We start from the raw sequence: 22,761 nt of genomic DNA, 5'->3' as shown, positions 1-22,761 counted from the left end.
GGACGACCCGGTCAGGGCAGGAAGGGACGACCCCCGGTCAGGGCAGGAAGGGACGACCCCAGGCCAGGGCAGGAAGGCTGACCCCACGGCAGGACAGGAAGGGACGACCCCAGGCAGGGCAGGAAGGGACGACCCCAGGCAGGGCAGGAAGGGATGACCCCAGGCAGGGCAGGAAGGGATGACCCCGGTCAGGGCAGGAAGGGACGACCCCGGTCAGGGCAGGAAGGGACGACCCCGGTCAGGGCAGGAAGGGACGACCCCAGGCAGGGCAGGAAGGGACGACCCCAGGCAGGGCAGGAAGGGACGACCCCGTAGGAGAGCTGTCCCAGCCAGCGCTGCATCATCTGTGGAATTCATGAGAGCTCAGTTCAACTCAAGGCCGCGATCATTTCTCAACACACACACACTTCACATCATTTCAAATCACATCGTACTAGGTGTTTTTGAGATTTCTCACAGACACACACACACATCAAATCGTATCACCTCATATCACGCTCGGGATTCAGCAGTTTTTTCATCCAATACAGCGGCAGCATACACAATGTACTCCACTGTCAGACCCGGGCAGACGCTGTCTTATTTATCACGCATGGGAGCAGAGATTGGTTTGGCCGCAGGAGATGAGGTTAGCTCTCTGAACAGCAGACACATTAGCACTGGTTGGAGGCATTAGCACTGGTCAGAGCCAGACCAGTTGGTGTGTGATGTCCCCAGGAAATCTCTGTGCCCATGCCAACCTAGTTCTTCAACAGAATAGGTTCTCCTTGGGTTTTGTAGTCTGCGTTGGAAAAAGGGAGAAAGGACAGATTAAGGCCACTTGGATCAGTTGCTAGCCATCATGTCACTTTCCAGCGTGATGTCACATTTCAGGTTGATGCCACGTTCCAGCGTGGTGTCATGTTACACAGCTCCATTCCCCAAGGATCGGTCCATTCCCCAAGGATCGGTCCATTCCCCAAGGATCGGTCCATTCCCCAAGGATCGGTCCATTCCCCAAGGATCTGTCCATTCCTGAAGCTGAAAATGTCCCGGATGTTCCAGCTCCTGCCAACATTGAGCATGGCCAAAGTCAATACACTGATTACCTCTGGGCAAAGGAGATTTCACGCTGTGTGATCAAATCTGGTGGCCACACCAGACACCGAACAGGTTTTTCCCTGTAGAGTTTCTTCAACTGGTGTCCTGGTCTGAACCAGTCCCTAATCAGAAGGAGATGAAGACCTGACATGTTTACAGTTGAATATCCCTGTTAAATACCCTTATACATGACAGAAGTTAGATTTGACTAGATCTCACAGTATGTGATAAGCCCAGTCAATAGAATGTGATCATTGTGTTTTGCAGGATAAGCCCAGTCAATAGAATGTGATCATTGTGTTTTGCAGGATAAGCCCAGTCAATAGAATGTGATCTGTGTTTTGCAGGATAAGCCCAGTCAATAGAATGTGATCTGTGTTTTGCAGGATAAGCCCAGTCAATAGAATGTGATCTGTGTTTTGCAGGATAAGCCCAGTCAATAGAATGTGATCTGTGTTTTGCAGGATAAGCCCAGTCAATAGAATGTGATCTGTGTTTTGCAGGATAAGCCCAGTCAATAGAATGTGATCTGTGTTTTGCAGGATAAGCCCAGTCAATAGAATGTGATCTGTGTTTTGCGGGATAAGCCCAGTCAATAGCCCTGAGACATTTGACAGGATTTGTCAGAAGGCCCTGGAACACTGGCATTGAGGGACCTTGGGACTTCATTCCCTGCTCAGCGGGACTCCATGTGTCTTGGCATTGCGATAACAGCTGGGGAGGGGGTAACCAGGGCCCCACATGGAGCCCAGGCTTAGTGGGAATTATGCTCAACTGCATACTAGGCCTACTGGGACACCTAGTTATTCTTAATTTATTCCTAGAATCTGTTGATGAAGGGTTTTTCTTTGTGGCTCTGAAACGAGGCAGCGGTCACTTGAAGCAGATGACAGCCTTGCCTCTTAAGAGGTCCGCTACACAATTACTGGCTGGTACTCAGATCTGTCGAGCAGCGCGTTAAGAGCACTCTGAGGTGAATTTGTCCACCCTGGACCTGCTCTGTTGGTGTGCGCACACACACACACACACACACACACACACACAGTGACCTGCTGTGTCTGCTGAAAGCTCTCTGTTCTGCTGCTATCAGCAGTGGGAACATTGGTTCCGTCCCAAATTGTACACTGTTCCCAATATTGTGTCCTTGGGAGTAGGATACCATTTGGGACATGGTGTAGAGTTACCACGAAGATGACGAAGATCCAATAGACAGACAGTCTTTGGCCCAATGAGCCATATGCTCTCCCTTCCTTGCTATCCCAAACGCACACGCGCACAAACACACACACACACAAAAACACACAAACATAGCGTGAAACATGAAATGGTCATTTAGTCTTTGGCGTCTGCCAAAGCTTTAAATGGATGCATGGTGGATGGATGTGAATTATCCTCAGCGGGGAGGTCTCAGCGACATGTAGAACCACAAGAGATACAGCCTTCCCTCCCCTCGTGGTCTCCGGTCTCCTCCTTCCACTCCTCTCTGTCTCCTCCTTCCACTCCTGTCTGTCTCCGCCTGTTCACACATTGTTCCTCACCTCTGTTGGTCATTGTACTTGGTCAGAGGGGTGTTTAATGGCCTGGGTCTGAGCTCAGGGCAGTAATGTGATTGTTTAGTCTGTTGGGTTCATTTTACCTTTAAGCTGCACAGGAACTTACTTATCTTACTACTCCTTCATCCATCCACTATGCCCCCCCCCCCCCCCGTTTGTAGTGTTGTCAGTATCTGTCAGTGTCATGCTGTGTCAGTGTCATGCTGTGTCAACAGGCTGCTGAGTCAACTGCCGTGACAGTAACTGACATAATTGCTGTGAACCTTAGAGTACTGGCTGGACTCATTCTGCTGCCAGTACATTACCTCAGTCTTAATTGTACTTTCCTCACCTTTTTTTTGCAGACAGAGATTGCCAAACGACTCAATGCGATTCTAGCTCAAATTATGCCTTTCCTGTCACAAGAGGTGAGTGTACCTTGGGTGTGCCCATTTTACTTTTTAACTGGAGTGTTAAAGGTGGCCCATTGTAAACCCAATGACACTTAAACTGTCAAAAGCAATCTGTGTCATCTAGAAGTCATCACCTCCGATAATGTATACATGTCTAAGTGTCAGCTGAATGTGTTTAAGTGACATATTAGTTGAAGGCCTGTGATGTTTACAGACCTTCACATAACAGACTGCCCCTCCCCCACATTCAGAATGTGTTTGAGTGACATAGCAGTTGAAGGCCTGTGATGTTTACAGACCTTCACATAACAGACTGCCCCTCCCCCACATACTGAATGTGTTTGAGTGACATAGCAGTTGAAGGCCTGTGATGTTTACAGACTTTCACATAACAGACTGCCTGTCATCCATGTTTAGCACCAGCAGCAGGTGGCTCAGGCTGTGGAAAGGGCCAAGCAGGTTACCATGACGGAGCTCAACGCCATCATCGGGGTACGTGGACTCCCCAATCTGCCACTGACCGTGTGTACAACCTTTATTTCTACATTATTTCAGTTAACTCTGTCCAGGGGCAAACCTGCAGTGACCACGGGGCATTTATGACTTAAACAATGAGGCATGAGGGGGTTTTGTATATGGTCAATATACCATGGATCTGTTCTGAGGCACGACACACAGCAGAGTGCCTGGACACAGATCTAAGTTAATGTAATTCATGTAATGTTTTGAACTACCTGTTTCTAGCCATTGCAGCTTATGAAACTGATGAGATAGTGGACACATTGAGCTACTCATCCAGATTCCTACACTGTAATTCATCCCCATTCCACTGTAGTTTTGCCTCTGCCATGGACATGTGACCGTGTATTACTGTGTGCCGGTGGTGTTGTTGTTTACGGTGTCTGAGCTGTGGGCTGTGGTGCCGGCCGAGGGAGGCAGACCGCCGGTAGCTGTAGCTGTTAGCCGCCTCTCAAGGATCACTTGTGTGTTTACAAACTCGGGTGTCCTTAGCGGCATGGTGTGTGGGTGGTGTGTGTGTGGTGTGTGGGTGGTGTGTGGGTGGTGTGTGTGTGTGTGTATGTGTGTGTGTGTGTGTGGCTAGCCTCTTTGATCTTCTCTTTCCTGTTGTGATGGTTGTTATTACTGTGATGCATCTTTCTGAAGTCCCGTCCGTGCCCTGCCCACACAGACTTGTTAGACACGCCACTGGCTGTAGTATAAACTACTGGATGTACCTCTATATTCAGAGATTCCTGCTGGAAACAAAAACCTTTCAGTTATTCATACTCAACTTCCAAGCTTTAGAGAGACCATTTGCAACCAGGGCCGCCACTTCTTCTCTAAATGATCATTCAGGTTTTTCTGCGTTCCTTATCCTGAAGAGGAGCCATATTCATAACATAATAAAGTATAGCACTTCCTCACCTACAAATAGCTTTGTTTTGCACGTTCTCAGTAGCACATCTGATGTGTGTGTTTAGTTTCAGTTATCAATATCTCTGCCAGACACCTAGTTTCAGTTATCAATATCTCTGCCAGACACCTAGTTTCAGTTATCAATATCTCTGCCAGACACCTAGTTTCAGTTATCAATATCTCTGCCAGCAGCCTGTGTGTGTGTGTTTAGTTTCAGTTATCAGTATGTCTTTGTTATATATATCATCATGGAGTTTGAGGATTCTGAATATACTTCATAATCCCAATGAGGATGTTTCAGTGACTGGAGCATCCAGGTTTCCCAGACATCCCAAGGTTGGGGAGGTGACCCTCAGAGGGGTTTGGGGAGGTGACCCTCAGAGGGGTTTGGGGAGGTGACCCTCAGAGGGGTTTGGGGAGATGACCCTCTAAGGGGGTTGGGGAGGTGACCCTCTAAGGGGGTTGGGGAGGTGACCCTCTAAGGGGGTTGGGGAGGTGACCCTCAGAGGGGTTTGGGGAGGTGACCCTCAGAGGGGTTTGGGGAGATGACCCTCTAAGGGGGTTGGGGAGGTGACCCTCTAAGGGGGTTGGGGAGGTGACCCTCTAAGGGGGTTGGGGAGGTGACCCTCTAAGGGGGTTGGGGAGGTGACCCTCAGAGGGGTTTGGGGAGGTGACCCTCTGAGGGGTTTGGGGAGGTGACCCTCTAAGGGGGTTGGGGAGGTGACCCTCAGAGGGGTTTGGGGAGGTGACCCTCTGAGGGGTTTGGGGAGGTGACCCTCAGAGGGGTTTGGGGAGGTGACCCTCAGAGGGGGTTGGGGAGGTGACCCTCAGAGGGGTTTGGGGAGGTGACCCTCAGAGGGGTTTGGGGAGGTGACCCTCAGAGGGGGTTGGGGAGATGACCCTCTAAGGGGGTTGGGGAGGTGACCCTCTAAGGGGGTTGGGGAGGTGACCCTCAGAGGGGTTTGGGGAGGTGACCCTCAGAGGGGTTTGGGGAGGTGACCCTCAGAGGGGTTTGGGGAGGTGACCCTCAGAGGGGTTTGGGGAGGTGACCCTCAGAGGGGGTTGGGGAGATGACCCTCTAAGGGGGTTGGGGAGGTGACCCTCAGAGGGGTTTGGGGAGGTGACTCTCAGAAGGGTTGGGGAGGTGACCCTCAGAGGGGTTTGGGGAGGTGACTCTCAGAGGGGTTGGGGAGGTGACTCTCAGAGGGGTTGGGGAGGTGTCCCTCAGAGAACTGTCCCCCTATACTACTTCTATTCGAGCCGTGCCTCTGCTGACAACTTAATGTGGACAGTTACAGTTGAGGAGGGGACACTACTCCTGACGCCCCCCCCCCTCCATCAGAGATAGCTATACAGGATGGTTGAATAGTGTGAGTGCTGTCTCAGGACTCCTGTGGCAGCCTCATTAGGCCAACCGCACCAGCCTCAGTGGAGCCTCAGTGGAGTCTTGATTCTGCTGCTGTTGTTGTTTATATGATGTGAATCCCCCTGGCAGCTCCACTAACTGCTGTCCTATCCAGGTCAACAGCCGGCGAGGGATGAGCCCAAGAGCCCTGTTAAACCAATACGGAGGGTTTGTGTGTGTTTGGAGGGGGGCCTGAAAACCTCCCTGGCCGACAGGCTCAGCTCTCGTTTGTAAACAAGGCATTAAGATTCAGATGATCAGATTCAGCAGGTAGAAAGCTTTGGGTCTGTTATAAGTAAACTGAACATCTCTAAAGATTTTGGCAATTGTATGATGAGACTCGTGGCTCTCCGCTGCTGGGATGTTGGGGTTGTAAGAATCTAAAACGGACACAATTAGAATTGAACTTAAAGAGAGAGTTTGTCGAAAAATCATATTTTTCTCAAAGTCTACTCACCAAAAGAGAATCCTGAAGACGATCCATTATTCCGCTCTGTCCCAGTCTGTAATTAGCGTTATTAGCATTGACCAAAAGTCATGAATGGAAACGGTTCGTCCCCGTTTCGCAAAGCTACATTACAAGTGGATAACTAGTCTAAAACACGCCAAACAAAGTGGTGTTGTTTACCTCAAAGAACACGACAGTGTGGTATTCCTTATTTTCGCAATGTAATTTTCATTTCATATAAACGGATGCTTCCTGTGTTTACTGGTCAGTTTTGTTCACAAATGTATCAATCCACACGTTCTTTGGCGAACACGTTAATCCCCAACTCTGGCCCAGAATATCCAGAGGTAATGTGTATTTAGCGTATTATAGCAGAACAATCAGAAGCGTTACTTACAAACTGACTTGTCTCCACAGGTTGAACTGGGTAACTTGATGGAGTTGCATTCGCCTTTAGTCCTCTTCTAAGTGAAAATATGTACAGTAAAGACTTTTTGGGTTGGCAGTTTGGGTTTACTGTAGTGGTGGATGATATGGATTTTTTTTTTTGGAGCTGATGGCCAATGTTTACAGCCGATATACAGTATAATGAAATTAGAAAATGTTGATGCCTAAGAATAAATAGAAATGAAAATTATGTTTTATTAAGTAGTCTTTTTACTTAAAAAACAGGAAATGTGATTGAAAACAAGACACCACATTGCTTACTGCTGCTGAGAAGACATTTTAAGTAACCCAGTTGGCTACTTTACCTGTCTGAAGCCATTGGATTATAACTGTAGTTGGCTCCACTCATCAGTTTGAGAGCCTTGCTGCTGTCTTCGTTGTCTACTGTTTAAAAAAAAAAACAGACAAGTTCAGAGCATTACAAAATGTGACTCAAGATAAATAGCGATGATCTTGCGACAATGCAAAAATGCTCTTGCGAACATTACGCACGCAATATACAAGCAGATTCTATTTTAAGGGACATTGTTATTTCCATATTACGAATCTCATCCAACTATCTACAGTTTACATATACACTTGCTGCTGGTCAGATCAGCGGACCCTCGCTAGTAGCTTTCTAACATGCGCGCAGTTAATCAAATGGTTAGTTGCCTAAATGCGAATATTCCAGCAATAACCTGACCAGCCACCCGACTCTATCCTGTCATTAAATCTACTCAGTTAAGACCAGTTTAAGAGGGTTCATTATTGTTGCAAGTCATGGTCCTATTAGCTATCCACCTACTTAGCTGGCTACTACTCTCTAGCTTACTTGTTGCGTACATGTCTGGGCACGATTTTAGTGAGCGAGACAAGAGGAGGATTATTCATCAGGTTATCTAGCTAATGGTTATTGGCTGAAACGGCTGTGAGCCAGCCTACTGCAGAACCCCGTAGGTCAGGGGTCGAGAGGTTGGGCGTGCGTGCGTGTGCGGGGGGAGGAGGGGGTAAGAAACGCGCACCCCTACGAGTCCCCAGGGCCAGGATTATGAAACACTGACGTGGAGGGTCTGAATGACGCTGGTAATATGATTCATCTCCACAAGGCATCAGCTTGTAACTGCCTGCCGTCTGCCTGCCGTCTGCCTACCTGGCCCTCCTCTGACCCCCTCCACCAGGATGACTTCACAGAACTTCACTTCCTTCCTCGTTAGTGTCAGTCATGTGTGGTGAGCTCAGAGTGTTATGACAACCTCCTGCCCTTTCTCCGTCTCCCCCGTCTCGCTCGCTGCCTGTATCCCTGCCTGTATCCCTGCCTGTATCCCTGCCTGTATCCCTCCCTGTATCCCTCCCTGTATCCCTCCCTGTATCCCTCCCTGTATCCCTGCCTGTATCCCTCCCTGTATCCCTGCCTGTATCCCTGCCTGTATCCCTGCCTGTATCCCTCCCTGTATCCTTTTCAGAAGGAAATACAGAAGAAAATTAAACAGGGTAAAAGACAATATAAAGATAAAATTGAACAACATCTTCAAGAAAATAATTTGCGTATGGCATGGAGGGGCATAAAAACTATCATAGGTCAAAACCACCACACTAATAGTACGGTGCACACAGTCGAACAAGCAAATGCGCTGAATGAACACTTTGCGAGATGGGAGAATGACGTGCCAGCTAATCCAATCAGCCTTGAAGGAAGAGCAAGTGCCTCAATCAGGGTAAGCTGTGAGGAAGTGGGGCGGATCTTCTCCCATGTAAGGACTCGGAAAGCTGCCGGCCCTGACAGGCTGGAAGGTACCATCCTAAAGAGCTGCAAAGAACAACTGAGCCCGGTGTTCAGAGGGCTGTATCAGAAATCACTCGACACACACAAAGTTCCAAAGATATGGAAAACTGCAGAAATTGTGCCACTTCCTAAGAAACACAAACCAGATGGACTGAATGATTTTAGACCAGTAGCACTCACTTCAGTTGCTATGAAATGCTTTGAGCGGATCATTTTAACTCATCTCAAAAAACAAACCAAAGAACACATGGATACATTACAGTTTGCCTACAAAGAGAAAAGAGGTGTGGAAGATGCAGTAACAACCCTCCTGAATGGAATTTATAAACATCTTGAAACGCCTGCCTCTTATGTTCGCATCCTATTTGCAGACTTTTCCTCAGCTTTTAACACTGTTCAGTCACACATGTTATTAGAGAAGCTGACACTTATGGGTGTGAACCTCAATCTGTTAAAGTGGATTCAGGACTTTTTAACAGGCAGACTACAATTTGTGAGAGCGGGTCATAGCCAATCAAAAATCATCATGACCAACACAGGAGTGCCACAAGGATGTGTTTTATCACCCTTGTTATTTATTTTATATACTAATGTCTGTGTCAGCCATCATTCCAAATGTTCACTGATTAAGTTTGCAGACGATGCTGCCTTGGTTGGGTTTTTAACCGATAACGAACAGGATTACAGAACTGAGGTTGACCACTTTTATGAATGGTGTAGTGAAAACTCGTTAATTTTAAACTTTTCAAAAACAAAAGAAATGGTGATCGACTTTAGGAAAAGGCCCCCTCCATTGCAACCACCTACTATTCAAGAGACAGTTATTGAGATTGTGGAGGAGTACAAGTATTTGGGTACTATTATTGACCATAAACTCACCTGGTCAGCCAACACACTTGCAAGATATTCAAAAGCACAGCAACGGCTCTTTTTTTTAAGGAAATTGCACAGTTTTAATGCAGAGACTAGTACCCTGACATTGTTTTATTTGACTTTCATTCAGAGTGTGGTGACTTTTGCCATTCAGTGCTGGGGGGGAGGTCTTTCTATCCAGAACAGGAACATGCTGGACAAGGTGACAAAAATGGGTAGGAAAATTACTGGATCAGATGTTAAAAGCATCACAAATCTTACTGGCCAGTATACCCTCAAATTGGCACTGAGGATACTGGAGGATCCATTGCACCCACTTTGCACAGAATTTTCCATCCTCCCCTCCGGACGTAGATTTAGAATGCCCCAAATAAAAACTAAACGATATATATCATCATTTGTGCCGAGGAGCATTCAATTACTAAACAGATCATCTATGGGCACATAGATATCTTTTAATTGTGTTTATTTATTGAATATATATTTTTATTGATTCCTTAAGCTTTTGAACATTTCATATGCGTAATATTGAATATATATCTATTTATTGATTCTTTTAAGTTGTTGAACTAATAACTGAATGTCTCTACCTTTGCTGTGTTTACTGTTGTTGTACATGTCATGTTCTCTGTGTCCTCCATGTTCATAGTGCTGTTGGATGTTTTTAGGGGGTTTTCATTGATCATTGACTTTTAAGTAGTTTTTGTCTTATTGTTGTTCTATGTTTGCTGTGTTTATGTTAGGCTCCCATGAGTGTAAAACAAATTCCCCCCACGGGGCAATAAAAGGTTTTCATTTTCATCCCTCCCTGTATCCCTGCCTGTATCCCTCCCTGTATCCCTCCCTGTATCCCTCCCTGTATCCCTTCCTGTATCCCTCCCTGTATCCCTGCCTGTATCCCTGCCTATATCCCTCCCTGTATCCCTCCCTGTATCCCTCCCTGTATCCCTCCCTGTATCCCTCCCTGTATCCCTGCCTGTATCCCTCCCTGTATCCCTCCCTGTATCCCTCCCTGTATCCCTGCCTGTATCCCTCCCTGTATCCCTCCCTGTATCCCTGCCTGTATCCCTGCCTGTATCCCTCCCTGTATCCCTCCCTGTATCCCTGCCTGTATCCCTCCCTGTATCCCTGCCTGTATCCCTCCCTGTATCCCTCCCTGTATCCCTGCCTGTATCCCTCCCTGTATCCCTCCCTGTATCCCTCCCTGTATCCCTGCCTGTATCCCTCCCTGTATCCCTCCCTGTATCCCTGCCTGTATCCCTGCCTGTATCCCTGCCTGTATCCCTCCCTGTATCCCTCCCTGTATCCCTGCCTGTATCCCTGCCTGTATCCCTGCCTGTATCCCTGCCTGTATCCCTGTATCCCTCCCTGTATCCCTCCCTGTATCCCTGCCTGTATCCCTCCCTGTATCCCTGCCTGTATCCCTGCCTGTATCCCTGCCTGTATCCCTGCCTGTATCCCTGTCTGTATCCCTGTCTGTATCCCTCCCTGTATCCCTGCCTGTATCCCTGCCTGTATCCCTGCCTTCTTTATTTGTGTGAGTGAGCTGTACACAAAGTTGGAAGGGCTTGTTGTTTCGTGGATTCTGCTCGATGCCTGTACTACATTTGGAAGTGCCTAACTAGGAAAAGGCCTTTTAAATCAAACAAGAAGCTTGGGAGTTGTAATCATTTACACATGAGAGGCAGAAACAGCTGGGTTACGCACAGCAACAAGGCCTACGTATCAGAAAAATATTCCAGTATTAAATTAGAGACAAATAACCCCTCCCACTCTCTGTGATACCAAGGATTGTGGAGGTCTGTTCTGTCCTGTTCCTTCACTCCAGATGTTCTCTGGTCAGGTCATTCAGCCTTGGTGATGGGAGCTTGTTGGATGGAGGTGTCTGAAGCGACGTCTCAGTTTGGTACGGTCAGACTGCAGGTCTCTTTGTGGTCTTTAAAGAGAAGTTTAGCAAGCTGACTGATTCGACTGGTGCATGCCTGTTGTCTTGTCTGCCGTCTGTCTACCTGGCCCGCCTCTGACCCCGTAGAAATCCTCCACCAGGATGACTTCATAGAACTTCACTTCCTTCCTTGTTAGTGTCAGTCATGTGTGGTGAGCTCAGAGCATTATGACAACCGAATACTCTCTCCTCCTTTCTCTTCTCTCCTCTTTCTCTCCACTTTCCTTTTTACATCTCCCTCCCTCTCTTCTTCCCTCTCCCCTCCTCGCCCGACATCCTTTCCTCCCATGTGTTTGGATTTGAGCTTCACCTCAGAGAGGTCTCATCTATTCATGGTGCTCATCTTCATTATGGGGTTTTTGTAATGGGGGTTGTGGTGGTTTGATCAGTCAAATTAGCATCAGTGGCTCATTAAACACTAGGACCTGAGCAGAGAGGACACACTCTCACACACATACATATGTTATAATTGGATTGCTAGCCCTTTGGGGTTGAGTGAAGGGGAAGGTTGTGAGTTCAGATCCCCAGTGACACCAATCATTCTCAGCTCTAATGGATAATGTGTCACACTAGAGGCATGGAACCACCCCCTACAAAGCCTTGTAATGGACACATAAATAATAATGTGTCCTGTTCTGGGGGACTCCCAGACTCCCTGTCTTATGATGCTGTGAAAATAGATATGATTATTATTCACTTGGACTTAAGTTAAAGCCATAGACGCGTCAATCTCAACCCTGTACCTCAAAACCAGTTCAGATTAGTGTTTTCCTTCGAACCATCTAATCAGGGACTTATTACACCTGGTACATCAGGTGAGTGACATAATTGAACAGAAAACCAGTAGGCTCCAGACCTGGTTGTATAAGTTAAGTTGACTAATTGGACTTATTTACACCTGGTACATCAGGTGAGTGATATTAATGATGTGGCAGGACAGAAAACCAGTAGGTCTACGGACCTGGTTGTATAAGAGTTAAGTACAGCTGCCATAGACAATTGGTAAAAATATTTTTTAGCCAAATTGTAAAATATGGTACTTGGTAATTATCTTAAGAAACAATGAGTGTTTGAATGTATTACAATTTGTTGACTGATTATTGGTGTTTTTACTCTTTTGGGATGGCCCATATTAGAGACCCTGGTTTGTCAGTGTTCCGCTGATAGATCAGCTGGGCACAACTGTGATGCAGTAACTTCAGACCATTACGCCCCTCAACTGTGATGCAGTGACTTCAGACCATTACACCCCTCAACTGTGATGCAGTGACTTCAGACCATTACACCCCTCAACTGTGATGCAGTGACTTCAGACCATTACACCCCTCAACTGTGATGCAGTGACTTCAGACCATTACGCCCCTCAACTGTGATGCAGTAACTTCAGACCATTACACCCCTTAACTGTGATGCAGTGACTTCAGACCATTACACCCCTCAACTGTGATGCAGTGACCTCAGACCATTACACCCCTCAACTGTGATGCAGTGACTTCAGACCATTACACCCCTCAAATGCGATGCAGTGACTTCAGACCATTACACCCCTCAACTGCGATGCAGTGACTTCAGACCATTATACCCCTCAACTGTAATGCAGTGACTTCAGACCATTACACCCCTCAACTGTGATGCAGTGACTTCAGACCATTATACCCCTCAACTGTAATGCAGTGACTTCAGACCATTACACCCCTCAGAGATCCCAAAACATTGATATGTGACATTTCTTTGTTAATTGCTTTCAATATGCTTTTCATATTATTTGTTAGTCCATAAAATATGAGCTAAGTAGGTGAGCTAAGAGGGTCTGGGTGACAAAAGCGTGATATCATGATATATTTCTGTAATAACAGTGACTATCTGATGCCTAAATGTTTTTTGTTGTGCTCCATAAAACATTATTTTCAGGTTGTCTTTTTTGGTCATTTCTTTTTTGCAGAGAAATCACGACATTCAATGTTCGCACAGTATCGGCTAAACCCCCTTTTTAAGTACTGCCCTTTATTTTCCATACCAGGACTACAAATCTCTTTTCTTTAATCCCATCTCCACTTAGACTAAATATTCACATGACTCTCTCTACTTCTGAAAAAACGCCTTCTAACCATGAAATAAGTAGTATTTTCTTGATTGGCCATAAAAAAGCTCAACATTCAGAAAAGGGCCGTAAATGGTGATGGACCTGGGACGTAGAGACTCTGAACTGCCATAATGGCAGTTAAATTATTCAGAGTGCTTGTGGACGGCTGTAATAAATTGTAGAGATCTTTATTGGTGGTGAGGCATAAGTGTTATTTAACATTGTTATAAACTGATTACTCTTCTATTGAGTGCTTTTTAACCCCCATCCGTTATATACACACACACACAAACACCCATCAATTTTCCAGCCTGCCTCTCAAGTGAATATGGAGGAGTATTGGAGGGTTGACTGAGGGCTAACATTGGACCCTTCCTTTTGGCCTGCAGCCAATGAGACGTGTGAGCAACCCGGCAGCTCCCAGCACAGTCATGGCTCCGACTCTGGCTTCTGTCAGAGTTTCTCTGAGTGGAGTGGTGATGAGTCACGGCTGGTGAACTACCAGATGCACAGAGGAAATGTAGCAGGCAGCTTTGTGTGTGTTTGTATAAATCATACTGCTTAACCTCAAAGACCAAAGGAACACGTCACTGTGGTCAGAGATGTCCTGACTTGGTTGTATGGAGATGTGGTTCCCGATAACTCGAGAAATAGTTGTGTTTTTGGGGTGTGTCTAAATAAGCATTAACTTGTGTTCTGAACTACCCAAAATGTACCGTTGTCAAATGTAAGAAGGAGGACCTTTTGAGCTTATCACTACTGTCGCTATCTTAGGCTGGCTAATGTTATCTTCATCCACCCGCCTCATCCTGTGCAGTTGTGTGTTTTTGGGTTATTGGAATGTGTCTGCTTCGGAATGTGCTCACTATGTAATTGGAATTCATGTTTTTTATGGTGATTTGTGACAAAACTACCTTGGACTGGCCTGCTAGCTAGCTGTCTAACGTTAGCCAATAACAAAAGTCCTCTGCCATTTGCTGCTGCAAACAGGACTTACTGTACTCTCAGTGGAGAGCAATACAGCAATCTGTTGCCAACATTTTAGAAAGTATAGAAAAAGATTGACTTAGGGGTTGAGTGCTGGGATCCATGCAATGCTAAGTGTGAGCTATGAGAGCCGGGGCGATTCGGTGTATCTGTACCATGTAGCTGCACTGACACTGAGATTTGTAGCAACAAAAGGAAATAAATGAGCCATTACCGTGTCAATAATGACTAATCCCTGACCGTGACCTCACTCTGCACGGTTCTCAGGGAATGTTGGCCATGGTATCAAGTATCGAGACACTAAACCCGTGTTAAAGTCAAAACGCTCAGAGAAGGTTCCACTCTCTGACCCGGCCAGTAATAGATGTGTGAACGTGTTAATGTCTAATGTCTCTATAGCCTGGTAAAACAGTTTTATTTTGGCACCCTAGCCTGGTCTCTGAATCGGACTGTAATAGACGTGTGAATGTGTTAATGTCTTTCTGCCCTGCACTTAAATAGACAGGCTTTAACTGATCCGCCTGTTTAGTGGCTGGCGTCTCTGTGCTTTAACCGACCAGGGGCCTTATTTAAAATTGCTGATCTGGGATCAGCTCCACTCCTGTGTGCATATGAAGAGGCAGAGCTAACGGCGCAGCTGTGGTTGGTGTCACCCCCCATTCCCTCCGACCCACTTGTCTCCCTCTGTCCCCCTTTGCAGCAGCAGCTCCAGACCCAGCATCTGTCCCACGTGGCCCACGGCGGGCCCCCCCTCATGCCGCCACACCCCTCAGGGCTCCAGCCCCCTGGCATGCCCCCCATCCCTGGGGCGGGGTCTGGGCTGCTGGCCCTGGGGGCTCTGGGGAGCCAGGCTCATCTACCCGTTAAGGATGAGAAGAACCACCATGACCTGGAGCCCAGAGGTGAGCCGGGGGTTACCAAGGGTTACCGAGGGATGCAGCCGGAGGAGGTCCTACTCTGGATTGTTTTGGTCTGGAGTTATTAAACTGCCTGAAGTCAATGAGCCTTAATATAAATGTGTACATCAAATATTAGAAGAAGCAAAAAAAAAGTATCTGAGAAATGTAATTAGCCTCCAGGTAGTACTAAAATTATCCCAGTAATGGCTGTGAATGACCACGGACCTCCCATTATGTTGTTGCCAGATTTAGGTGCCAAAGCACTATGTGTTGTGATTCTTGTGTTGTGAGGATTTGGTATTGGCGACACTGAGCCTATGTAATGAGGCGATGCCAGAAAACAAACAGTCCTAACAAGGTGTGGGCTATGCCTAGTGACCTCAGCAACAACCACAATATCTGCAGTCTGGAATTACTTTACACAACTACTAGTTGCAAACTTTGCAAAGCAATTGTTTCATGGGGTGATAGTGGAGAAGCTTGAGCTTGCTAGCTAACCCCAGCTAACTGAGGCTTTCTATTTAGAACTTTGTCTTACATTTTGAAACAAAATGGAGAAAAGGGTATGAAGGAAGAATACTGGAGTTTAGGTGCAGATACAGCAAATGACCTCAAACGTGATGTGATGCTCATAAAGCTGGTTGAGGGAATGCAAAGCGTGTCCACAGCTGTCATTTAGACAAAGCGTGGCCACTTTCAAGAATCTACAATTCTAAATGTATTTGGGTGTTTTTAACACTTTTTTTTTTGTTACAACAGGATTCCATATGTGTCCGTTCATAGTTTTGATGTCTTAACTATTATTCTACGATTTGGAAAATAGTAAACAAATAAATACCCTTGAATGAGTAGGTGTGTCCAAACTTGACTGGTCCTGTACATCGAACATGATGTGATCATTTTGATATTATACATCAAAATGAATATCCTTATATGGACCTGTATTTTTCCTCCATCACAATCTTTCCTGCATGAGTTCTTCTTTATTATTCCACTGTATGCTGAAATGCAGTCTGGGTAAATGAAGCGGGTACATTGTCAGGACCTGACTGGCTGGATGTCTGGTGGGACCGATGAATCACAAACCAATAAGGGTTCTGCCCTCTCATTGACCTGCAGACTAATCCGTCCTTCTGTTTTGATACATTAACTGAATGGTGCTTTTCTTTTCATGGCTCATCGTCGCTGATCGTCTTCTTGTCATCGCCACGTGCTATGAGCAGAGAGCACGGTGAGTTCTGCCAAATTCCTTCCCCTTCCTCTGCAGTTTGACATGAGCACGCATGTTCCCGACCAGGCGGAGCCAAGTGAGAATTCTTCCGTCTTTTGAAACATGTTAATCCCTTGTTGTTCACGCTTTGGCATGTTAATCTGCTTTCTATAAAATGATTAATGAGAGATGAGGTTTGTTCTCTAATCCCCGAGGCGGGGTTTAATCCAGAGGGGTTAGGGATGTTGGTATCAAGCTGCTGCTGCACAGATTAACACTACGCCGGCTCTGTTCTCATCATAGAGAATAGACTTGGACTTTTCCTTCTTAAAGGATTTGTTTGATCCCCTCTATTCTTCCACTGTCTCATCCCTCCTTTCCTCTCCCTGTCTTTGCCTCATTTACCCTTTCTCTCTGTCTGACTGTCTATCTGTCCCTGTCCTTCATCCCTGTTTTTATTGGTTTTGTGCTTTAGATCTTTCCATCCCTCTTAGCCAAATGTACTAAACTGTGTATCTCTGCGAGGAAATGTGGGAAGGTTTCTGATAAGTCTGTGATTGGCTGAGATATTGAGACCTTAGGACTATACAATTTTCTCTGACATTTTGGACAAAATTATTTATTTATACAAATATGGTATTAATGTAAGATGTATCGGATTTTAGAATGAGCCAATGCTCCTTAAGAATTGGAAAAATTTGTGCTAGACGGTTATAATGCAGTCCAATCACAAAGTGCTGACAATAAATACAATTATTTAACCTAAGGTCTTTAGGTTTTAGTGGTTGTCAATGTCCTGTTTACTGATGCGCACAGTTGCTATTCTCCCACTTCATAATTGACTTTCATAGGTCCTTTCTTCATTCTTCTCTTTCCACTGCCAGGCTTCCTCATTCCTCATCTCTGAAATATAACTCATGTTTATTGATTTCTCTATTCCAGAACAACTCCGTCTCCCCATCGGACAGCTTGAGGACAGCCAGTGAGAAACACCGCAGCTCTTCAGACTTCAGTCTGGACTCAAAGAAACGCAAGGTGGAGAAGGACAGCCTGAGTCGCTATGACAGTGATGGGGACAAGAGCGATGATCTCGTGGTGGACGTGTCCAATGAGGTATGAGATATTTGCTCTTTTCTCTACACTTAATTTGCTGTTACCTTTAATTACTTAGTTTACTTTTCCTGGTTCTGTCCAGGATCCGACTACCCCTCGGGCTAGTCCCGCCCACTCACCCTCAGAGAACGGCGTCGACAAGCCCCGCCCCCCAAAGAAGGACACACCCGCCAGCCCTGCCTCAGTAGCGTCGTCTGGCAGCACGCCCTCGTCCAAGAACAAGGAACTCCATGTAAGAACGCTGTGTGTGTGTGTGTGTGTGTGTGTGTGTGTGTGTGTGTGTGAGATCGTTCTAAAACCTAAAAGGGAAGGAAGAGGAATTCTCGGGGAGGAGGACAAGGAGAATCCCAGTGAAGAGACGATCCAGTCGGACAATTTGAGTAGAAACTGAATGTAATCCAATCTAGTTGTGACAAGCCCCGTTGTCCCTTCAGAGCTTATAAACTACTATTTATAAAATCAGAAAAACCTCTTACAGCTACAATAGAGATTAATCCCTCGTTCTCTGCCCGGATATAATCTTTGTCCCAAATGCCCCCCTAGTCTAGTATATAGGGCACTAGTTTAGGCTTATAGGGGATAGGCTGCCATTTGAGACACAACCTTAATCTGCTTTCAGAGCAGAAATATTTAACTATAAAACAGTGATTTTTTTTGGAAAACGGTGAGCTGCTGTTGGAGACCCAAAGAGGCTGGCTGATCCGTCTGCCCCCCCAGACAGGAGACCATCCACAATATTATCATTTTATCCCCAGAGCTGTCTCCCCTCTCTCTGTAATACCCCTTTCATACTAAGCCTAAAACCTGCCAATTTGACTGTGCATTGAATCATTTGCTGTCTTTTATTTCCTGGATGGTATACGAGAGGCATGTCGCGTCAACAAAGCCGATTAGTTTTTTTCAGTAGAGACGTAGTGGTGATTCTGGTGAGGTTTAATGTTACCTTTATGCCGAGGTATCTTTTCCTCGCTCCACAGGCTATAAGGTGGCACAGTGCTCACCTGGGTCAGGGATCCGGTTTCACTAAGATGAAACACGGCTGTCTAGGTTGTTTATGTTACCGGATTGGTAAAAGTAAAAACTGAACTCTTCTGTTGTCAGCTGTAGGGACAGCATCTGTAGAACGAAGAGTTGGCACGCTTGCTTCCAAAGGACATTGCATTGCTAGCATTGCCGACAAAACTAGCTAAAACAAGTTCCTTAACTGGTTCCTGTTTGTTCCGTTAAGCTCATCTTCGCAAAGAAGCTGCCTCTAAATTGAAGACTCACCGTCGTCAGTCTGTAAATTCGAGTGTTTTCTCTGGGATGCTATCCAAACAGCATCTTGCACGCGAGTCTACAGTCAATTCTGCAGACATTGAAGCAACAGGAACAAGGCAGCTGGCTTTGTAATAACTCACAATATTTGCTGGCACATATAACTTTAATTTTATATTTGATTTAATCTTTATTTAACCAGGAAAGGCTCATCCAGATTGACCATCTCTTTTCAACAGTGACTTAGCCAAGATGGGTGACAGCAGGTCATTATTGGGCATCTTATCAACAGTCGGTAGCTAGCTATTGGGGATGATATTTATCCTGGGCCTGATGCGGTTAGCAGGATCCCTTTTGTTGCAATTTTTATTGAAAAGGGATCTAACTTTTAATAGCAATTTTTATTGAAAAGGGATCTAACAAACAATCATTCCTGAAGTCACCGAAAAGAGACTCCTGAGTTCTTGTCACCCAACATCTCTGTCTTCTCTTTCCAAACTCACTCTGCCTGTTTCTCACCTGTACAGAATGACAAGTCGTCCACACCAGGCCTGAAGTCGACCACGCCCACCCCCCGTAGTGACGCCCCGACCCCAGGAACCAGCAGCACTCCCGGGCTGAGGCCCATCCTGGGGAAGACCCCCGTAATGGAGGGACTGGGTCAGTACCGCCGCCCGGTTGCTAGGCCCATAGAGGTGGAAAGAAGGCTCGTCTGTGGAATAATGGCTTCTCTGACAGCAGTGTCACCATGCTAATCAAGAGCCCTCGTTCTACCTCTGTGGCCTCATTGACACTGTCCTGGTGTATTCATGAGGCTCCGTGTTCTCCTCCGTAGTGTGGTTCTCCTCTCATCCATTTGACTGGCAAGACAGGTAGACCCCCCCGGGGCATATCTGGCATCTGTTCTGACAGAATGTGGCTATAAGTCTGTCTTAGTCTCTCTCTATCTCTCTCTCTGTCTTAGTCTCTCTCCATCTCTCTCTCTGTCTTAGTCTCTCTCCATCTCTCTCTCTGTCTTAGTCTCTCTCCATCTCTCTCTCTGTCTTAGTCTCTCTCCATCTCTCTCTCTGTCTTAGTCTCTCTCTCTGTCTTAGTCTCTCTCCATCTCTCTCTCTGTCTTAGTCTCCATCGCTCTCTCTGTCTTAGTCTCTCTCCATCTCTCTCTCTGTCTTAGTCTCCATCTCTCTCTCTGTCTTAGTCTCTCTCCATCTCTCTCTCTGGCTTTATTTCTGTACGTCTCTCTTTCTCTCCTTGATTCGTTGTGTTTTTTACATTTGAAATACTTTATTGGCCTGGGGGAAGTGCATGCTTGTCGAACCGGAACCAGGCCTCTCTGGATACCGAGGCCTTTGGCTGGCACCAATCTGCATGTTTCTATGGCCTGCTCTCTCTCTGCTCTGACTTGGCCCAGTTGCATTCATCTGTAATGTAATTCCTCTCTCTCTACCAGTCTTACTGTTTCTCTGGCTTGTTTTCTCTCCCTACTTCTCCTTTCTCTTTCGCTCCATCTCCTTTATTTTCTCTCCTTCTCTCATTTGTCAATTAAATGTGAAATGCCCCCCCCCAGCAGCCCCCGCCCTGCGGACCCCCCTGTCCATCGCTGGCTCCTACCCTCCCTTTGCTATGATGGGTCATCACCATGAGATGAACGGAGGTCTGACCAGTCCTGGAGTCTACGCTGGGTTACATATCTCCCCTCAGATGAGTGCCGCTGCCTACGGTCGCTCCGCTATGGTGAGCCCCTGCCGCTAACCCCCGCGGGGTAGACAACGTTGTGTGTACTAAGAGTCTGTACCAGTGTGTATATTATGGTGAGACCCTGCCGCTAACCCCCGCTGGGTAGACAACGTTGTGTGTACTAAGAGTCTGTACCAGTGTGTATATTATGGTGAGCCCCTGCCGCTAACCCCCGCTGGGTAGACAACGTTGTGTGTACTAAGAGTCTGTACCAGTGTGTATATTATGGTGAGACCCTGCCGCTAACCCCCGCTGGGTAGACAACGTTGTGTGTACTGTTGAAGAGTCTGTACCAGTGTGTATATTATGTTCACGTAGGTAGGGTTATTTGTCATAGCTATCTGGACCATGGGAGTTAACACAACCTAAATGTGTTGTCTGTGGGAGGTAACTGTAAATGTGTTGTTTCCATGGGGATTTACTCTGTGTAAATGTGTTGTCTGTGAGAGTTAACACTACACTAATGTGTTGTCTGTGAGAGTTAACACTACACTAATGTGTTGTCTGTGAGAGTTAACACTACACTAATGTGTTGTCTGTGAGAGTTAACACTACACTAATGTGTTGTCTGTGGGAGTTAACACTACATTAATGTGTTGTCTTTGGGAGTTAACACTACATTAATGTGTTGTCTGTGAGAGTTAACACTACACTAATGTGTTGTCTGTGAGAGTTAACACTACACTAATGTGTTGTCTGTGGGAGTTAACACTACATTAATGTGTTGTCTGTGGGAGTTAACACTACATTAATGTGTTGTCTGTGGGGGTTAACACTACATTAATGTGTTGTCTGTGGGGGTTGACACTAGATTGTGTTGTCTGTGGGAGTTGACACTAGATTAATGTGTTGTCTGTGAGAGTTAACACTACATTAATGTGTTGTCTGTGGGAGTTGACACTACATTAATGTGTTGTCTGTGGGGGTTAACACTACATTAATGTGTTGTCTGTGGGGGTTGACACTAGATTGTGTTGTCTGTGGGAGTTAACACTACATTAATGTGTTGTCTGTGGGGGTTGACACTAGATTGTGTTGTCTGTGGGAGTTGACACTACATTAATGTGTTGTCTGTGGGGGTTAACACTAATGTGTTGTCTGTGGGAGTTAACACTACACTAATGTGTTGTCTGTGGGAGTTAACACTACACTAATGTGTTGTCTGTGGGGGTTGACACTAGATTGTGTTGTCTGTGGGAGTTAACACTACATTAATGTGTTGTCTGTGGGGGTTGACACTAGATTGTGTTGTCTGTGGGAGTTAACACTACATTAATGTGTTGTCTGTGGGGGTTGACACTAGATTGTGTTGTCTGTGGGAGTTGACACTACATTAATGTGTTGTCTGTGGGGGTTAACACTAATGTGTTGTCTGTGGGAGTTAACACTACACTAATGTGTTGTCTGTGGGAGTTAACACTACATTAATGTGTTGTCTGTGGGAGTTAACACTACATTAATGTGTTGTCTGTGGGAGTTAACACTACATTAATGTGTTGTCTGTGGGGGTTGACACTAGATTGTGTTGTCTGTGGGAGTTAACACTACATTAATGTGTTGTCTGTGGGGGTTAACACTAATGTGTTGTCTATGAAAGTAAACTCTGTCTAAATGTGTTGCTAATACTGTGTGTATGTATTATGTCCGTGGAAGTTAAAGTTGTGTTTATGTGTTGTCTGTGTGAGTTGGGTAAATGTGTTGTGTCAGAGGGAGTTAACGCTGGGTAAATGTGTTGGGTCCATGGAAGATCCCCATTGTGTTAATGTGTTGTGTCCATGGGAGTTAACGCTGGGTAAATGTCTTGCAGGGTTTTGATCCTCACCCCCACATGAGACCAGGGCTACCAGCAAGTCTCTCCTCCATATCTGGAGGCAAGCCGTAAGTACTCACCACCATAACCATGTTGTCACCATAATGACATTAGTACTCACCACCATAACCATGTTGTCACCATAATGACATTAGTACTCACCACCATAACCATGTTGTCACCATAATGACATTAGTACTCACCACCATTACCAAGTTGTTACCAGAACGATCCCAGTACTCACCACCATAACCATGTTGTCACCATAATGACATTAGTACTCACCACCATTGCCAAGTTGTTACCAGAACGATCCCAGTACTCACCACCATAACCATGTT

The 22,761-nt window shown here is 46.1% G+C and overlaps 1 protein-coding gene across 8 annotated transcripts in view; it reads left to right on the top strand.

Annotated features, from left to right (window-relative positions):
• tle3a (TLE family member 3, transcriptional corepressor a) overlaps positions 1-22,761 on the top strand; it is a 44,847-nt gene that overhangs the window by 9,869 nt on the left and 12,217 nt on the right. For 4 of the 8 annotated variants that reach the window (XM_029114949.2, XM_029114947.2, XM_029114946.2 and 1 more), the window contains exons 6-14: positions 2,978-3,040; positions 3,443-3,547; positions 15,095-15,296; positions 16,517-16,524; positions 17,446-17,616; positions 17,699-17,848; positions 19,401-19,533; positions 20,441-20,607; positions 22,418-22,488. In XM_029114949.2, coding sequence (XP_028970782.2) covers positions 2,978-3,040; positions 3,443-3,547; positions 15,095-15,296; positions 16,517-16,524; positions 17,446-17,616; positions 17,699-17,848; positions 19,401-19,533; positions 20,441-20,607; positions 22,418-22,488 — 1,070 coding nt within the window. The remainder of the gene's footprint in view (positions 1-2,977; positions 3,041-3,442; positions 3,548-15,094; positions 15,297-16,516; positions 16,525-17,445; positions 17,617-17,698; positions 17,849-19,400; positions 19,534-20,440; positions 20,608-22,417; positions 22,489-22,761) is intronic. The other 4 variants (XM_029114953.2, XM_029114952.2, XM_029114951.2 and 1 more) reach the window with 4 other exon arrangements.

The sequence above is a fragment of the Esox lucius genome, chromosome 19, assembly GCF_011004845.1.
Source record: "Esox lucius isolate fEsoLuc1 chromosome 19, fEsoLuc1.pri, whole genome shotgun sequence".
Classification (NCBI taxonomy): Eukaryota; Metazoa; Chordata; class Actinopteri; order Esociformes; family Esocidae; genus Esox; species Esox lucius.
The sequence above is the reverse complement of the archived record's forward strand: the minus strand, read 5'-3'. Positions and strand labels throughout refer to the sequence as shown.